The following is a 15,310-nucleotide window of genomic DNA, read 5'->3' as shown; positions in this document are numbered from 1 at the left end:
ATGTAAATCCTCCTTAAAATTAATATGGAATCATCATTATTCTACACCTCACCCCAAAAGAGGCGAATACAGGGTATTTGCCAGGTTATATTTTCGTATTGCAATCAGCCACTTCCTGTCTTGAATTTACTCAAGTACTCAACTTGATGGCATATCCTCATTAGAGGCACATTCCGCTCGCTCTTTCTCTCTCTCTCTCTCTTCCTCTGCTTCTCTCGCTGTCTCCTTCTTTGTCTTCTGTCACTGTTTCTGTCTTCGACACTGTCTGCAAAAGCCTGATCAAATCTCGACTGCTGACCGGTTCTAATTATTACAAATCAGCAGGTGACCGCTTGAAAAACAACAACAACATGCCCTTTTTAACGTTTTAATTTGTCTGCTTGTTATGTGTTTTAGGAGCTGTTATTGGTCAGTTACAGTAAAAACAGAATGACTAATAAAGTTTATTTAAAAATCGAATCCACCACTGTTCGGTGACTGTGACGTCATCAGAACGACACCACGGTCCTCTTTTAGCTCGATAAGAGAGTTAAAGAGGGGCAAAACTGGTGTCGAAACTTGGAGGAATGTCCGTAAGGCTAACCGGTGGAGTCCACCAATGACGAGTGGGGAATGCTTCAAGACAAATCCACAGTCTTGGTGATTAATTGCGGTCCCATCAAGAAGGTTGCGTACGGGTCAGTCAGCTGACCGCAGGCGGAGAACGTGATGCTGGGGCGCCCCCTGTCGTCGTCGTCTTGTAGCTCGTGTAAAGTCTGAATCGAGGCAACTGGATTGATCATGTTTGTTTGGATTTCTTGTGCTTGGTTTGGTTTGGTTTTGTTTTCGAAAACGTTCACAAATAATTTCTTCTGCCATATTCTCATTTATTGAGATGCATCTAATAAATTTCTATCTTTTAGTGTGCTGGTGTAAATCTCAATGTTCATTCAATGACGAGAAAAACGACAAAGCATCCTTTTATTGAATTTTACTCTTTTGAGCCATTGTGCCATTTTTCAATTGCTTGATGTGCCGATGAAAAATGACAGTAACAATTTTTAAAAAAACACGTACCGAAGTGTGTCTATCACGGCAGCAGAACAAATGCAAACATGCTCCCTGTCCAGCAAATCACCAAAAGATGGCAGCCTCAGCAAAACAACCAGCGATCCACATTCAAGGAGGTTGCCAGCGACCCATCTCTGCCGGGACTCGAACCCGGAGCCTCTGGATTAGAAGTCCAGCGCGCTATTCCATTGCGCCACAGAGACTGCGTCGAAGTAATGACACACAGTCCCAATTTGTACGCAAGCGCAATCTGAAGCATCGCCAAGCGTTATTTCTCCACCCGTGCAGCATCAGGACCAACATGGGCGGCCATATTTGTAGTACTGCAAACAGCCACTGGAGGGCACCATAACGCCGTTAAAACCTCCCAGAAATGCATCACGTTGGCGTTTTTTGTTTTGTTTTGGTCATTTCAAGACAAAAATAATATAGAACCATAAAAAAGCGTCAATAAAAATAAAAAACCCGTATAAATTAAATACAGACTAAAGTAAAAATAATTCATGTCGATTCATATTCAAAATATTGAAATGCAACTCAATTTAATTGATAAGATGTGAATGTGTTGTGTGTGGATGTTGCTGTTGATCCTTCACCACACTGATTTGGCACACCTCTTCCTCCTTTTCCGGAAAATAAGGGTTGAAAATTCTCTCATTCTAAAAAGGAAGACAGAGATGATTTCATATATTTATTATATTTGGACTACTTGCGCCACCTGGTTGAAGTTGACTGTTCAATTAAACATCATCCATCCATCCATTATCCGAAAAGCCTAATCCTCACTAGGGTTGCGGGGGGTGCTGGAGCCTATCCCAGCTGTCTTCGGGCAGCAGGCGGAGGACAACCTGAACTCATTTCCAGCCAATCGCAGGGCACGCAGACACGAACTACCATGCAAACTCCCCCACACACCTAGGGACAATTTAGTGTGTTCAATCAGCCTGCCATACATGTTTTTGGAACGTGGGAGGAAACTGGAGTACCCGGAGAAAACCCACACAGGCCCAGGAGAACATGCAAACTCCACACAGGGAGGCTGGAGCTGGACAATTAAACATCAAACTATGAGAATTGCACATTGAGTATTTGCTATTTAGCCTCAGACTGAAAAACACTGCAACTTGCGTGTTGTTTGTGTATTAGCAAATTTGGTGGGTTTAAAATTTTTTTTGAGGGGGTAAACAGATTCAGGTCAACTCATGGTGCCCAGAGTTCAAAGCAAACATGGTGAATCAGCATTTGGCTAATGTGCTGCATGAATAAACTACCAACAGAATTTAAGTGAGAAGTGGAAATCCTTTAAAATCCAGGTTAAAATCTATGCCCCGCCCACCCCGCCATACCTCTGGTTAAGGTCTTACTGATTTCTTGCGTGTACGTTCTTTCAATAATTTTAGTAAATAATTTTTCATTTGTCTATTTTGCTTTCAAACTTAAAATTGTGTTGTTTTTTTCATGTCTTTAATACTTTTGCATTTGCCTTTAATGTAGCATAAGCATTTTGAGTTAGCTTGTTTATGAAGTGTGTTCCATAAATAAAGCTGCCTTCATGATGTAAAAAGATATGCAGACAGAGATAGAGAGCCAGAGAGCTAGAGAAAGCCAGAGATAGATAGATAGATAGATCTGTTATTGTCATAGTAACAAACTGTACTTATTATTAGCTTAGCATAGATAGATCGCTAGTTAGCTAGCTGAATAGATAGATCGCTAGTTAGCTAGCTGAATAGATAGATCGCTAGTTAGCTAGATAGATCGCTAGTTAGCTAGATAGATAGATAGATAGATAGATAGATAGATAGATAGATAGATAGATAGATAGATAGATAGATAGATAGATAGATAGATAGATAGATAGATAGATAGATAGATAGATAGATAGATAGATAGATAGATAGATAGATAGATAGATAGATAGATAGATAGATAGATAGATAGATAGATAGATAGATAGATAGATAGATAGATAGATAGATAGATAGATAGATAGATAGATAGATAGATAGATAGATAGATAGATAGATAGCAATGCCCTCAAAGTGGCCAAGGTGTGTACACCAAATGGAGGGAAGGAAAATGTCCCCCTGAACAGAGGCAAAAAATAACATTGGCAAAAATTACATTTCACTTTGTCATATAACATTATTGGATGTAGAGTACCATGTTATAGAGTGGAGGAACTGGTATTTCGTAATGCTGTTCACAATTTAAATTCTTATTACCTTGGTGTTGTTACGAATATCGCTGAGGAGATCCCGAGGTTCTGGCACCTTGTTGAAGATGCGCTCCTGATTCCTGCACGGGAAGAATGACGATGAGAATACGGCATTTTCATCTTCTTCAAAAAAATGGTGCCTTCAGTCACCTTCTGCAGCACACACACGTCAGGGTCACCAGGATGGCACACAGGAGGGGGATGATGATGGCCGCGTACAACGAGGCATTTGATTCTTTGTCTGCCTCAACAAAGGAAGCACATGTAAACCGGGATGGACGAGGTTTGACAAAAACGCGCCACGGTTCTTTGGTGACGTACCAAAATATTTGACCTCACTCCATTCAGAGTCTCCGCGATCGCTTTGTGCTTTAAGGGTCATACGGTACGGGCAGTGAGATACCCGGCTCATTAGTTTCCACGTCTCTCCCTCGACCATTTGAATCTAAGATGAGAGGAAAAGACATTAAGGACGCCGCAGGGGTTTAAAAGATGAGAATGCGCTGTGTTTTTTATCAAGTTGGACTATTTGTCACAAATATCAAGTCACAAGGCCACCATTTCGGCATGCGACTCCTCTTACCTTTTCTTTACCACACTCGGTGTAATTTATGATGAACGTCCACCAAGCCAGACCTAAGACATCAGGTGGATCCCAGCTCAGGTTGAATTTGCCTGCGACCTTGCTAACGTTCCACTTTAGAGGAGGCGGCGTCACTGAGAAGAAAAGGTAGTCAAACCATGAACATAACGGCTAAGCGACATTCCTCAGAGGTGTGTTACGATTTGTCCACCTTGCACAGGCTTCTTCTCAAAAGTGTTCCTGACGAGGCCCTTTTTAAGGGTGGCGTTAAACAATATGTGGATGGACTCGTAGGTTTTGGACTGCAGATGGCAACCCGTTCTCACGCCCTCGGTGACGGTGTACCGCGGGCACTCTGACAAGGACATGACACCGGAGGGCACGTCGTCCACCTCATTCACTAACCTTACGTACATGACAAACGACTTGACCGTTACTGTCATCACATCATGCTTAGGCAAGCAAAGAGGAATAAATAAATCATACAAATAATAGAAGGCGAAATCTGGGGGAGAGCCCAGCAGCACCCAGGAACACTGAGTCAGCGTCGAGGAGGTGATGCTGCATTGCACATTACGAACCAGCTCTGAGTGGAAGGAAATGAATAATAACCATAAGGTTCAGTCCAAAAATAGCGAAAGAAGGCTTGCGCTCTACCTGGATATGTAACATTGAGGAAGATGGGCTCGCTATCTGCGTGGTGACAGGAGGTCTGGACAGAGAAAAACAGGGAGCCCCCCTCCATTGCGAGGTTGTAGACTGAAGGGGGAGTTTGACGGATCTGAAACAACAACAAATCAGTCAATGTTGCTAGAGAGGTCTCGCAGTACTTTTTTTAAAAGTAATTTTGCATTCCGATGGGGGTCAAAAGGTCTCACAACATGAGCTTGTGAACCCCCCCCCCCCAAAAAAAACGGATGCATCGTTTTATTTCATTTACTTACACTCTCTTCCTCACTGTTTTGCTCCGTTGTCCACTTAAACACTTTGTATGCACAGTTTGGCGGTAAATGCTCGTGTCGCCACCACAGCTGGGGCTCAAAGTCGCTCTGCCACCGAAGGGTCAAGTTGCTTGGCGGCAAGAGTTTGCCTGACAAGAAGAGAGGACCGCATCAGGGAAATAAAACCCACGAATAAATAAACGATGCCCTTCATGCGTAGGGGTCAAACTCGGGTGAATCGGGTGGATTGATTGCTTTCATCTTTGAAATCACCTATTTCGAATGTGAGTGTGATTGCAAAACTGCAAAACGACGAGCCTCGAAGGAAGTTCTTTCTATTTTGAAACTTCCTCCCCCCTCCCCCCTCCCCCCGATCCTTTTCCACGAAACAAGCTTTGGTGTCCTTTCACTCACTAGGGTGGTTAAAAATTTGTCAGTACAAAAGGAAAAATAAAAATAAAAGGGAGGGGGGGGGGGGGAAACTGTAAACACCTCTGTTCAGGTAATCCGCTGTGACGTCAGTAAGAGGAAATGCTTTTCAAGGTAATAATAATACTACTATTCGTAAAAAAAAGTAGTAATGATACTTTTGAAGATTATATTAAGGTACAAATTCACTTTCTTACCTGTTTGTGTTCGAGATTCAACTTCAACCAAGAAGCAAATTGCTACGAATAAAAGTAAACTTTTCACAAACATCCTCAGTTTGAAAAGAAAAACAATCTTTTAAAGTCCCACCAAATCGATTTGTAATAGTGGTCCACTCGCGTTTTCACACAAACCTTTTCGGACGCGATATCATTGTCGGTCAATGTATCCGTTTGGGCTTCCGAGGAAAGGAAAAGTGCAATCATTGCTGGAAAAATGGGCGGAGTTTTAAGCTATGTGATTGCTGACCATTTATCACTTTTAACCATTAATGACAAGTTAATGGGACATAAAATACATTTATAACATCAATTGTGCATCGAATATTTTCTAAGTGACTAAAGCCAGTTGTAAGTAAAATTTGTTCTCACTTTGGAATGCTGCAATTCCGTTAGTCTTTCTGAATTCCAAGTGGCAGTGAAATCAACTTACGCTCGAGCGTGTTGTGTGATTGGTGGAAAATAAGGAAGCGAGACGGGGCATCTGAGCCTTCGTGGCGGCCACGTTGGGAAGGGCAACGTTACCATCAAAGGTAATTCTCGTACATTGAAAATAAATACCCCCCCCCCCGCCCCCCCCAAAAAAGTTTTTCGCCCAGTTTATTAACACCGAACATAAAAAATAAGAGATTTAAAAAAGATAATTCTTACTTACAAACCGTTACTCCCAGTTCCCAATTTGGTGATATTAAGTTTCCCCATAACGTGCTTTGAAAGACACTTTGAACGTGTAAGCATCTGTAGTTATGTCAGGAAATATGAATTGTGTTTTATGTTCAACCCTCTTTCATTTTCAAAAAGTATCTCTTGAAAACCTTAGAGAAAAGTAACGACCACATCCTCCGAGGTGCTGCTAGAGATTTCTTCATTGACCAAGTGGGCCGGGACCCACTTCACCGAAGGCGTCTTCCTGTCGCGATTCATTTGATTGAATGGACTTTCACACTCTTTCAGCTTGCATTGTATAGCATCATCCATCCATCCATTTTGTAACGCTTATCCAGGGTCAGATCCTAATCAGATGCCCGAGCCACCTCATCTGGCTCCTCTCAACGTGGAGGAGAAGCAGCTTGGCTCTGAGCCCATCCCGGATGGCCGAGCTTCTCACCTTATCTCAAAGGGAGAGCCCGGACACCCTGCAGAGAAAACTCATTTCTTCCGCTTGTATCCGGGATCTCGTTCTTTCGGTATAGCATCATATAAAGTGTAAAATTTTGCCCACTTGGCATCCATTGCAACCTGGTCATCCTGGTAGGGGGATTCCCCCATCTGCGGCCCCTTCTCAAGGTGCCTCATTTTACCTCAGATGTTTGTTTTTTTTTTGGGGGGGGGTGGATTTTTTACTTGCTCTCCTAGAGGGTTAGGATCAGTTAATATTTGTCAACTGTGGGCATGTGAAGCACTTTGAGACGTTTTTGTAATTAAGTGCTACATAAAAAAATTTGACGACTTAATGTTTCCTTTATTGCACTCTATAACAGCGGGTCGCATAGTGTATGGTGAATGAGCAAGGGAACAGGGCTATTACAGCTCCCGTCATTTTGAATGTTTGACGGTTTTGTCTAAGCTGATCTATTTATGTGTTTCATATACAAAGGGAGACGGTCATATAATTTAATTGCAATGACAATAACGGCTTTCCTGAGTTGAACAAAGTGCAAGTTGGACAGATGCAAAAAAAAAAATAATCTCCTAAAATCTCGTGTGTGTGTGTGTGTGTGGGGGGTGGGGGGTCATCCACATGTAAAAACTCTTCCAGTAGCTTTTTGCTTTCTTCTAATGCAGCAGTTACACATGAACGCTACCGACAAATCCTGCCGACAAGTCCCCGGGGCCAGTGAAAAACACAGTGGTTCTACGCCCTGACTGGCATAGTCTTTGCGGATGATAAGGTCCATATCCTTGTGATCCAACTTGGAACCATTTGAGCTTCTCATCAACACGGAAGCTCCTGCGGGTAGTGTTTTATGAGCTCACAGGGGCTGATGACGTCGCGAGCTCTCATAATTTGACACGGTTGGATGGCTTCTGACACAGGGGTGTAAAAATTTGCGCAAGCCTTTAAAAAAAGAACAAAGAGTACAAAGTTAGTGCTTTGGTGGTCAGAAAATAATGGACTATACAATACAATACAATACAATACAATACATTCTGATTTATATAGCGCTTTCACAACAGCGGCAGCTGTAACAAAGCGCTTTACAAAACAGTTAACATAAAGTAAAATAATAAACACAACACATAACATAAAACACGGACAGTCGTGCAGTCCTAACCACTTTTCCGTCACACGCTTTGTTGTTTGAAGCGGTTTGAGATGAAAGAGGAGAGAATCAAAGTGTCCTTTAACCAGTGGATCAGAGACGTCATGCTCAAAATGTGCACACGTCGGCTACAAGCTAAGTTTCAAAGTCAACAAGAAGCTGTAGCATCCATTAATGAAAAAAGAGATTGGTTCACTTCTCCTGTCCCATGGAAATCCATTTCAATTCCAAGCGGCGACTCACGGTTCCAAATACGCATCGGCGCTCTTCGCCAATGCTCCTCTCTCCTCATCCTCAACTTCAGCGGCCATCCATCCAGCCGCACCGACGCCAACTGTCCAACAGCGCTGACATAGCCACTGAACAAATCGGGGTTGTGAAAAATGCTGCCCATTACTGGCGCAAAAAACACAAGCGCCCCAGGTCTGTCCAGCACCGACAGTCAATGGCGCCGACATTCGTCCCAATCAAAATCTGTGCTGGTACAGGCGTGCAGCCGAGAAGGCGCAACCACCAAGCACAGATACTGCTCCTTTGACGAATGTCGTGGCCAAAAAGCGCTGAAAACAGTCCATATCAGGTCCACACGATCAAACAACAAACAACATGTGACAAAACAAAAGACAAAAACAGCAAAAAAGAACAAAAAAGCAAGGCTCTTGAAGAGCACTTGCCGAAGGCTGCCTACTCGGGCGCCATCTTGGGGAAAAAAAAAAAAAAAATATTTGACTCAAATATTTGTATTTACTTTAATTTCCGTGCTTCCACTCATCATCATGTCCTTTAATATTGCTGATGGTTCGGGTATGGCGGGAAAGAGAACGGCCCTGTGCCTGCCAAGACACCATCATATGCCAGCTTTAGACCCAAATTCTTCAGAGACTTTGACACATACGGTACATTTGTTGAGCGCACCTCCTGAAGCAATAGCACGCCAAAAGGACCCCGACGGACATGACGACGCTGACGGCGATGGCCACTGCTGTCAGTGATACCCTGGGCTCATTCACTCCTGCGGCGGAAAAGAAGATCATCTATAAAATAATCCCAATTTAGATGGAGAGACTTTGGAAGTTCAAAGAAGAAAAGGACAACCAGATTTTTGTGGGACCGTTTAGACAGCCAAGTCCAAATTATTCATACAACTGGGGTATGAATCAATTATTAAAATGGAAATTATTCGTATCCCAATTGTATGAATAATGTACCCATATCTATTTCTAAAATATATACAGGTATATATACACACACATATATACACGCACACACACACGTATGCATATGTATACAGTATGTAATATATGTGTGTATATATTTGTTGATGTATAAATATGGTACATACACAAAAACATGCATACCCGTATATTGTATACATGTGTGTCTACATGTACTGTACACGCACTTTTGTTTTTCCTTATCTTTTGTTACTTTTTTTGTTGAGCTTCTTTGGTGAATGTATTTGAGTATGACAATAAAACCGTTTTAAAAATCAACAAAACATTGTATCATAGGCTACAATGACAATTGATTTTTTTTTTTGGTGGGGGGGAGTAACATTGAGTCATTTAATTAGCAACCTTTTTAATAAAAAGAGAGACCAAACCACGGTAAATAATATTTTTTATGGCCAAATATTACTGGTATGCGTGTGATAAGAATGTTTGTTAACATTCAATATTTAATTTTTTTCAAAGATCTGGCTGCGAATTTAAAAGCAAATGTGTGACTCTGTCGAACTAGTAAATTAGTTCATCCGACTTGCACGTGGCTGATATTTCCTCACCATGAACTACCACTGCGCTGAAGTCGCTTTGCATTTTTCTGCAGTAGCTGCCACTCGTGACCCGAGAACGAAGCTCATACCGGCACCTTCTGTCGTAGGCAATCTGCCTCGTCTCTCCGTGTGGAATGAAGCGCTCACATTTCTAGGTATCAAAAAGATGAACAAAGTCACTGATGAAGATATAGCATGTTTGTTTGTTTTACCTTCTCAGGGACAGCGGTTATTACAGTGGTGCATGAAAGGGTTAAACCAGGGGTGTCCAAACTTTTTGCCAAGGGGGCCAGATTTTATGTGGTAAAATGTCGGGGGGCTGACCTTGGCTGACGTTCTTTACATTGAACAACAATATTGTTCAACAAATTTTAGTAAGCCAGTCTGTTTCACATTTCCATTTTTATTTTAATTTCAACAATCTTAAGAATTTCTTTTGGTTCATTTGAAACAGGTATATCACATGCAACTGCTTATTCACTTGACTTTTTCTTAAACAGAAGTCTCCTGAGTGCAAATTGATTGATTTGAAACATAAAATGTATCACCATGACTTTTCAATAGTCACAAAACCTTTGACTCGAACAACAGGGAAATGAACAAGCATATCCACAACTGCAAGGATCATTTGAAATATGACATATCAGTCAATATAAACACAGAGTGATGTCTTGTTAACTCGTGAGTGATGCCCTCTAGCGTCTAAATGCCATTACTCATTTAGTGAATGCTATTACTCATTTAGCCACTAGAGGGAAGCAGTACTCTATGAAACATCACTCCCCAGTCTACGAGACCTCAGTCAATGCAACACGTGTTCCATTGCGCCCAACCTGACTGATTTTATGACGGGGGCCGAGGGCCGGATGAAATTCGACCGCGGGCCGGATTTGGCCCGCGGGCCGGACTTTGGACATGCGTGGGTTAAACTCTCAATTAAAAGTACCTCGTGTCCATCGCATTTGCTGTAGCACAACTCGTAGGTCCAACTGCAGTCCTTGGACACCTCCGGGGGGGTCCAGTTCAGGTCCAGCTTGTCACCTTCAACGCTAACACGCAGTTTTGGGGGGTCAACCACTGTGGGAAAGACAGCAAACGTCTTTGGCACAATTCCCATCGTGTACTTTTGACATCTGCAGAATGAATGCGGAACAGACCTCCCGGAGGTTTAAACGTTCTCATCGAAGCGTTGCTCCTTATGAGCACGCAGAGGTCTTCGAAGACAAAGTCAGGGCTCAGGTAGCAGCCGTCCCTGCCCCGGTGGTGATAAAGCTGTTTGCACTCCTGCAACCTTTGCCTGGTTTCTGCAGAGCTGTCACAAATCCTGCGAGGACCAGAGAAGGGGCGGAGGGGGTGGGGGTGAGGGCGGGACATCAAGGCACACGATCCAAATGTGTTGTTTGCCTGATGTTTACTCAGCCTTTGTACAATTTTCCTCACCTGTAAGAGAGAGTCAGGTTAACGGCAGGATCAAGCGGGATCCAGGAACAATCCGTCTTGTCCGCTCGGTATAAACATTTGAAGTCTGTCACCAACTGAGCTGTCAAGTCCAAAAAAAAAAAAAAATCAAGAAGTGACTGACTGGATGGCATCGCCCTCCAGGTGTTGTGTTGTTGTCTTCAATCAAGTCGTCAACTTGATAATTCCACAAGCTTGGCGTCGGCTAACCGCTAATCACGTAGATTTACAGCTATAAATGTGCAAATACTTGACCAGAAATGATAACACGGTCACATGAAAAACACAAGCAACATATCAACAACATCATCAATCTCACTTTTGTTGACGATGAAAAATCGTTTAAGTCGTCATTTGCTGTGGCTCTCTGTGACTTGGAAAATAAAGAATACTATACATTTGTATTAAGTTTTTCCAGATATGATTCTGAATGTGAACACTATGGTAGTCTAGTAACATGAACATTGACTTGTTTTAGGTTATTCAAAATTTGAAGCTTTCATGCTACATGAAGGATACTATAAACAAACAATGTTGACGCCTCGCAGAAGACATCTTAAAATCGTGTTTTAAAATGAAATTTGAGGACTATGGTGTTCTTGCAACATTAAAATCAAATATTTGTGCTTATTTTGGATGAGTGAAAATATGAACGCTTTATGCTACATGCTACTTGAACTATTTTCAAAATAATGCTAACGCTAACAGATGACATCTAACAATCACGTATTTATTAAAATGATATGTGAAGTGTAGTTTCTGTTTTATATTAATATTGTGTTAAACCACGTTAATAAATCATAGTTGATAGAGAAAAAAACGGGCATACGGTTGTCGAACAGATAAATGAATACGTCAAACAAATGTGGAACCAAGAAGCTAGTTGTACATTAACGAAGCATGTTAGCTACCAACTTTTGATCTCCTCTAATAGGTTTCATTCGGACAAAACACTCAAAAGCTTTTCTATATCATTTCATCAACGGCTTGACCTACGCATCAAAGAGAGTACTGAAGTGCGTATGCATTGGGGTATCTGTTCTATGTTAAACGGTGTATGTTTGAAGGTAAAGAATAAAAGCCTTGTAGCCTCCAGTGTAGCGAGCGGGAGATGAGTATGGTTGCTATCGCTACACAAGGTAGCTGCCCTTAAAAGGTCATTGTTAAGATAAGCAGAACATAGCAAAGCAAGTTAACTGCCCCGAAATGGTCATTGTTAAGATTAGCAAAGCAAGTTAACTGCCCCGAAATGGTCATTGTTAAGATTAGCCAAAACGCCCGTTGTCTGCTCAGAAAAAAATCATTACTAGGTAGCTACGCATACAGAAATGGTGAAAGCCACAAGCGATCATACAAAGGTCCAGTAGGGGCCCCTATTATATTTTTATAAACAGAACAACTGAGATACCTTTATAATCCACAAACCAAGTTGTGAAGTAATTATAGATACCATTGAAATCTAGCTAACGAAGAAAGCCACAGCCAATCAGAATTACACAACGCAGTACAACACCATTAAGTTAACAAACGGTCGTAGAAACTAACCAATGAAATGAGACGGGTTGCCCCTCATATCGCTATAAAACCTGTGTGTATTCCCAGGAGTTTTCAGAGTTTTCCGATGTGCACATCTGTACCTCTCCGGGTTTTGATTGAATAACCTCGTTTGTGACCAGCCTGCACCTCGGCCTCTGGACTTAGTTTGTTTTTGGACTTTGAACGATCTCGGCTTTAAGCTCTTAGAAACTTCTGGTGTGTCCCCTGATCTGCGGCTCGACTAAGAAACCTCTCTTCGCTTCTTTTGTGTCGGCCCACCGGATCCTTCAGCTGACGCCCGGGAAGAGGCGGAACGCCTCGGCGGGCCCCTGGTCTCCGGGAGAAGGCGTGGGGTCTGGCTCCGGGCCGACACATCAGAAGATTATAGTGCCCCTGCAACATTGAACTAAAATCTTTGGACTTATTTTGGATTAGTCAAAATCTGAACATTTTATGCTACATGCTACATTACACTAAACTCAAACAATGCTAACACCTCACGGATGACAGCTTTCAATCGCGTGAAAATGAAAGGCAACGTGGCTCTCTGTTGAAATAGTCAGTTATTTAAAGTTGTCGACCCGCGACCTCGTATTTTATACCTCGAGGTTGCGGGGCATCAATGATTATGGAGGCCGGCGCACTCGCGCTCTTTTCGCAGTTCTCCAGTTCCTCAGTTCGGACTGTGATGTTCCAGCCGGAAGAGCCAGCTTCATCCGTCAGAAAAGTCTCCGTAAAGTTTGTCCATTCTGTACAAAACTGACATAATAAATAATATGACAAACATTTGAGTCATTGAACACCTCAAAAGCATCTCAAAAGAATCTGTTTGCGTCTCCTACTTTGTGCGGCCCATATCTGTACTGTACGTCGCAGCAGTCCGGCAGTTGGCTGGGCTTCCGCCAATACACGTTCACCGTAAACGGGTCAAGCCACTTGTGCGATAGCTCCGTCGGTGGAGGAAGACGACCTTTTGGGCATGAGGTGTTAAAAAAAAAAAACAACAACAACAACAAAACTGGAATTTGGTTATGCCCGATGGTGGCGCATTTGTGACCAAATTGACCCCAGCAGTTCGAAAGTGAGTTCTTGTCAGCAAAGTTCCAGATGAAGAACAACTTGAGGTTGGGAATGAGACTCAGAGTTTGGGTTTTGTAATACATATCCGCTTGATCCTCACTAGGGTCATGAGGCGTGCTGGAGCCTATCCCAGCTTGTCTTCGGGCAGTAGGCGAAGGATAGGAAGGTTGCCAGCCAATCGCAGAGACGAACAACCATCCATACTCATATTCACCCCTGGGGCCAATTTGGAGTGTTCAATCTGCCTGCCACGCATATTTCTGGAATGTGGGAGAAAACCCACGCAGGCACGGGGAGAACATTCAAACTCCACACAGGAAGGTCGAAGCCGGGATCGAACCCACGACCTCTGCACTGTGAGGTCGGCGCTATAATCACTGGACCACCCCAGGGGATAGAAATATTTTTTAAAAACTGAAAAAAATGTATATAATTCTGAGAAACAAAATTAAAAAATAAATAAATATTCCGCAAAAAAAGGGGGGGGGGAAATCTGAAAACGGATTCCACACCCCAACAAAAAGAAAAATATATTTAACCCTCTGAAGTTAGGACGGCCCACGGAGGACCCCTCCGTCATCTATCTAAACAAATTGCTGATGCATGTCGTCAGCTGAGTACACATGTGAACATGATATAAATCTTTTCAAAGTTGAATTTCTGGAGATTTGAATGGTGCCCTTTGACATTTTACAATTGTCAAATTTGAACTGGAACTTGGGAGGCCTTAAGCATTGATCCTGTAGTGTTTTCAAGTCCCAATCAACATTCAAAATTCATTTTCAGGGCAGATTTTGTGAAAAGAAATTAGATGAACATAAGATTCGCCTTTTTTATTCCCTGTTTTCAAACATCCATATTTCAATGACAGGAGCATTTACGCCGATTCTGACTGTTTGGGAGAAATATGTAAAACCCAATGAAAATTTTGCATATTTCAAAAAGAAACCAAAACAAATTTCCTTTGGGTGCACCTTTTTTTTCTGACGTTTTCGGCAAAGTTACCCTCAGCCTAAAAATATTCCACGAAACAGAAAAATACAAAGCCACCTCAAAGAATTACTCAGAAAAAAAATGTAATATATATATATATTTTTTTTTTCAGGTGGATGTAATACTCTTCCATAGATTTTCGAACTGGAACCAAACACTGTGCTCAAAGTGAGTTGCGCTACCTTCGAGCGAGAGAAAACACACTTTTCATTTGGCAGAGGCTGTTGTTTACAGCAGGGACCGAAATGGTATGCGTCTAATACAAACTAACAAAAACATTGGAACTGCCACACATTCGATGAAAATCCATGAACAGCCACACATCTGCACGAAAAAAAAAGAATAGTGGCCGTAGATCGCGTTCGAGGAGCGTTTTTTTTTAAATTTCAGTTTAATCCGGCAAAGTACGTAGTTCAGGGCGTCTGTTTGTACTTTGATGCCATAAACCCGTCGGGCTGCCGACCAACCCAAGTCCATGTGCAAAGCTTTCTCCGTGTGTTGCCGTGTCTTACCTGCTTCGCCGTGGACCGCAAAAGACAGGACCGAGTGGAAGAAAACGACCACCGCTAAACACGTTCTCTCTTGTTTCCGAACGGTTTGCGCGCCGACGTCTTCGCTCCCGCTCATGTTGTCACATTTTCAACAGCCGAGGGACTATCATCGTAAAACGCGAGAGAGAACAACGCGCTATCCCCCACCGCGTTCTTGTGTGCCGGGAAAACGACAGTGGGTGGTTGGGGGGCGTGGAAAAGTGACGCGTCGTCCA

At 42.5% G+C, this 15,310-nt stretch overlaps 2 protein-coding genes and 1 non-coding gene across 4 annotated transcripts; all 3 read right to left on the bottom strand.

Annotated features, from left to right (window-relative positions):
• Positions 1-946: 946 nt before the first annotated feature.
• LOC127602196 (uncharacterized) lies at positions 947-5,670 on the bottom strand. Of its 2 annotated transcripts, XM_052068135.1 has the most exons (10): positions 5,419-5,670; positions 4,796-4,941; positions 4,509-4,632; positions 4,338-4,437; positions 4,063-4,256; positions 3,852-3,985; positions 3,590-3,713; positions 3,419-3,509; positions 3,276-3,348; positions 947-1,709 (listed from the first exon to the last, which is right to left on the bottom strand). In XM_052068135.1, exons 1-10 carry the CDS (start codon positions 5,489-5,491, stop codon positions 1,593-1,595), a joined length of 1,176 nt encoding a protein of 391 aa, XP_051924095.1. In that variant the 5' UTR covers positions 5,492-5,670; the 3' UTR covers positions 947-1,592. The 2 variants fall into 2 exon arrangements, with proteins under 2 accessions (XP_051924095.1, XP_051924105.1); XM_052068145.1 differs by lacking the exon at positions 5,419-5,670 and having other exon boundaries at positions 4,810-4,947.
• Positions 1,180-1,253, bottom strand: trnar-ucu (transfer RNA arginine (anticodon UCU)). Its single transcript has one exon. It is a non-coding gene; the product is annotated as a tRNA-Arg (tRNA).
• A 1,207-nt stretch (positions 5,671-6,877) lies between the features above and the next one.
• Positions 6,878-15,298, bottom strand: LOC127602182 (uncharacterized). Its single transcript, XM_052068109.1, has 10 exons — positions 15,057-15,298; positions 13,314-13,441; positions 13,074-13,230; positions 10,918-11,017; positions 10,635-10,801; positions 10,424-10,554; positions 9,487-9,628; positions 8,619-8,715; positions 8,452-8,536; positions 6,878-7,498 (listed from the first exon to the last, which is right to left on the bottom strand). Exons 1-10 carry the CDS (start codon positions 15,169-15,171, stop codon positions 7,376-7,378), a joined length of 1,245 nt encoding a protein of 414 aa, XP_051924069.1. The 5' UTR covers positions 15,172-15,298; the 3' UTR covers positions 6,878-7,375.
• Positions 15,299-15,310: the final 12 nt, after the last annotated feature.

The sequence above is a fragment of the Hippocampus zosterae genome, chromosome 1 (assembly GCF_025434085.1).
Source record: "Hippocampus zosterae strain Florida chromosome 1, ASM2543408v3, whole genome shotgun sequence".
Lineage (NCBI taxonomy): Eukaryota > Metazoa > Chordata > Actinopteri > Syngnathiformes > Syngnathidae > Hippocampus > Hippocampus zosterae.
The sequence above is the reverse complement of the archived record's forward strand: the minus strand, read 5'-3'. Positions and strand labels throughout refer to the sequence as shown.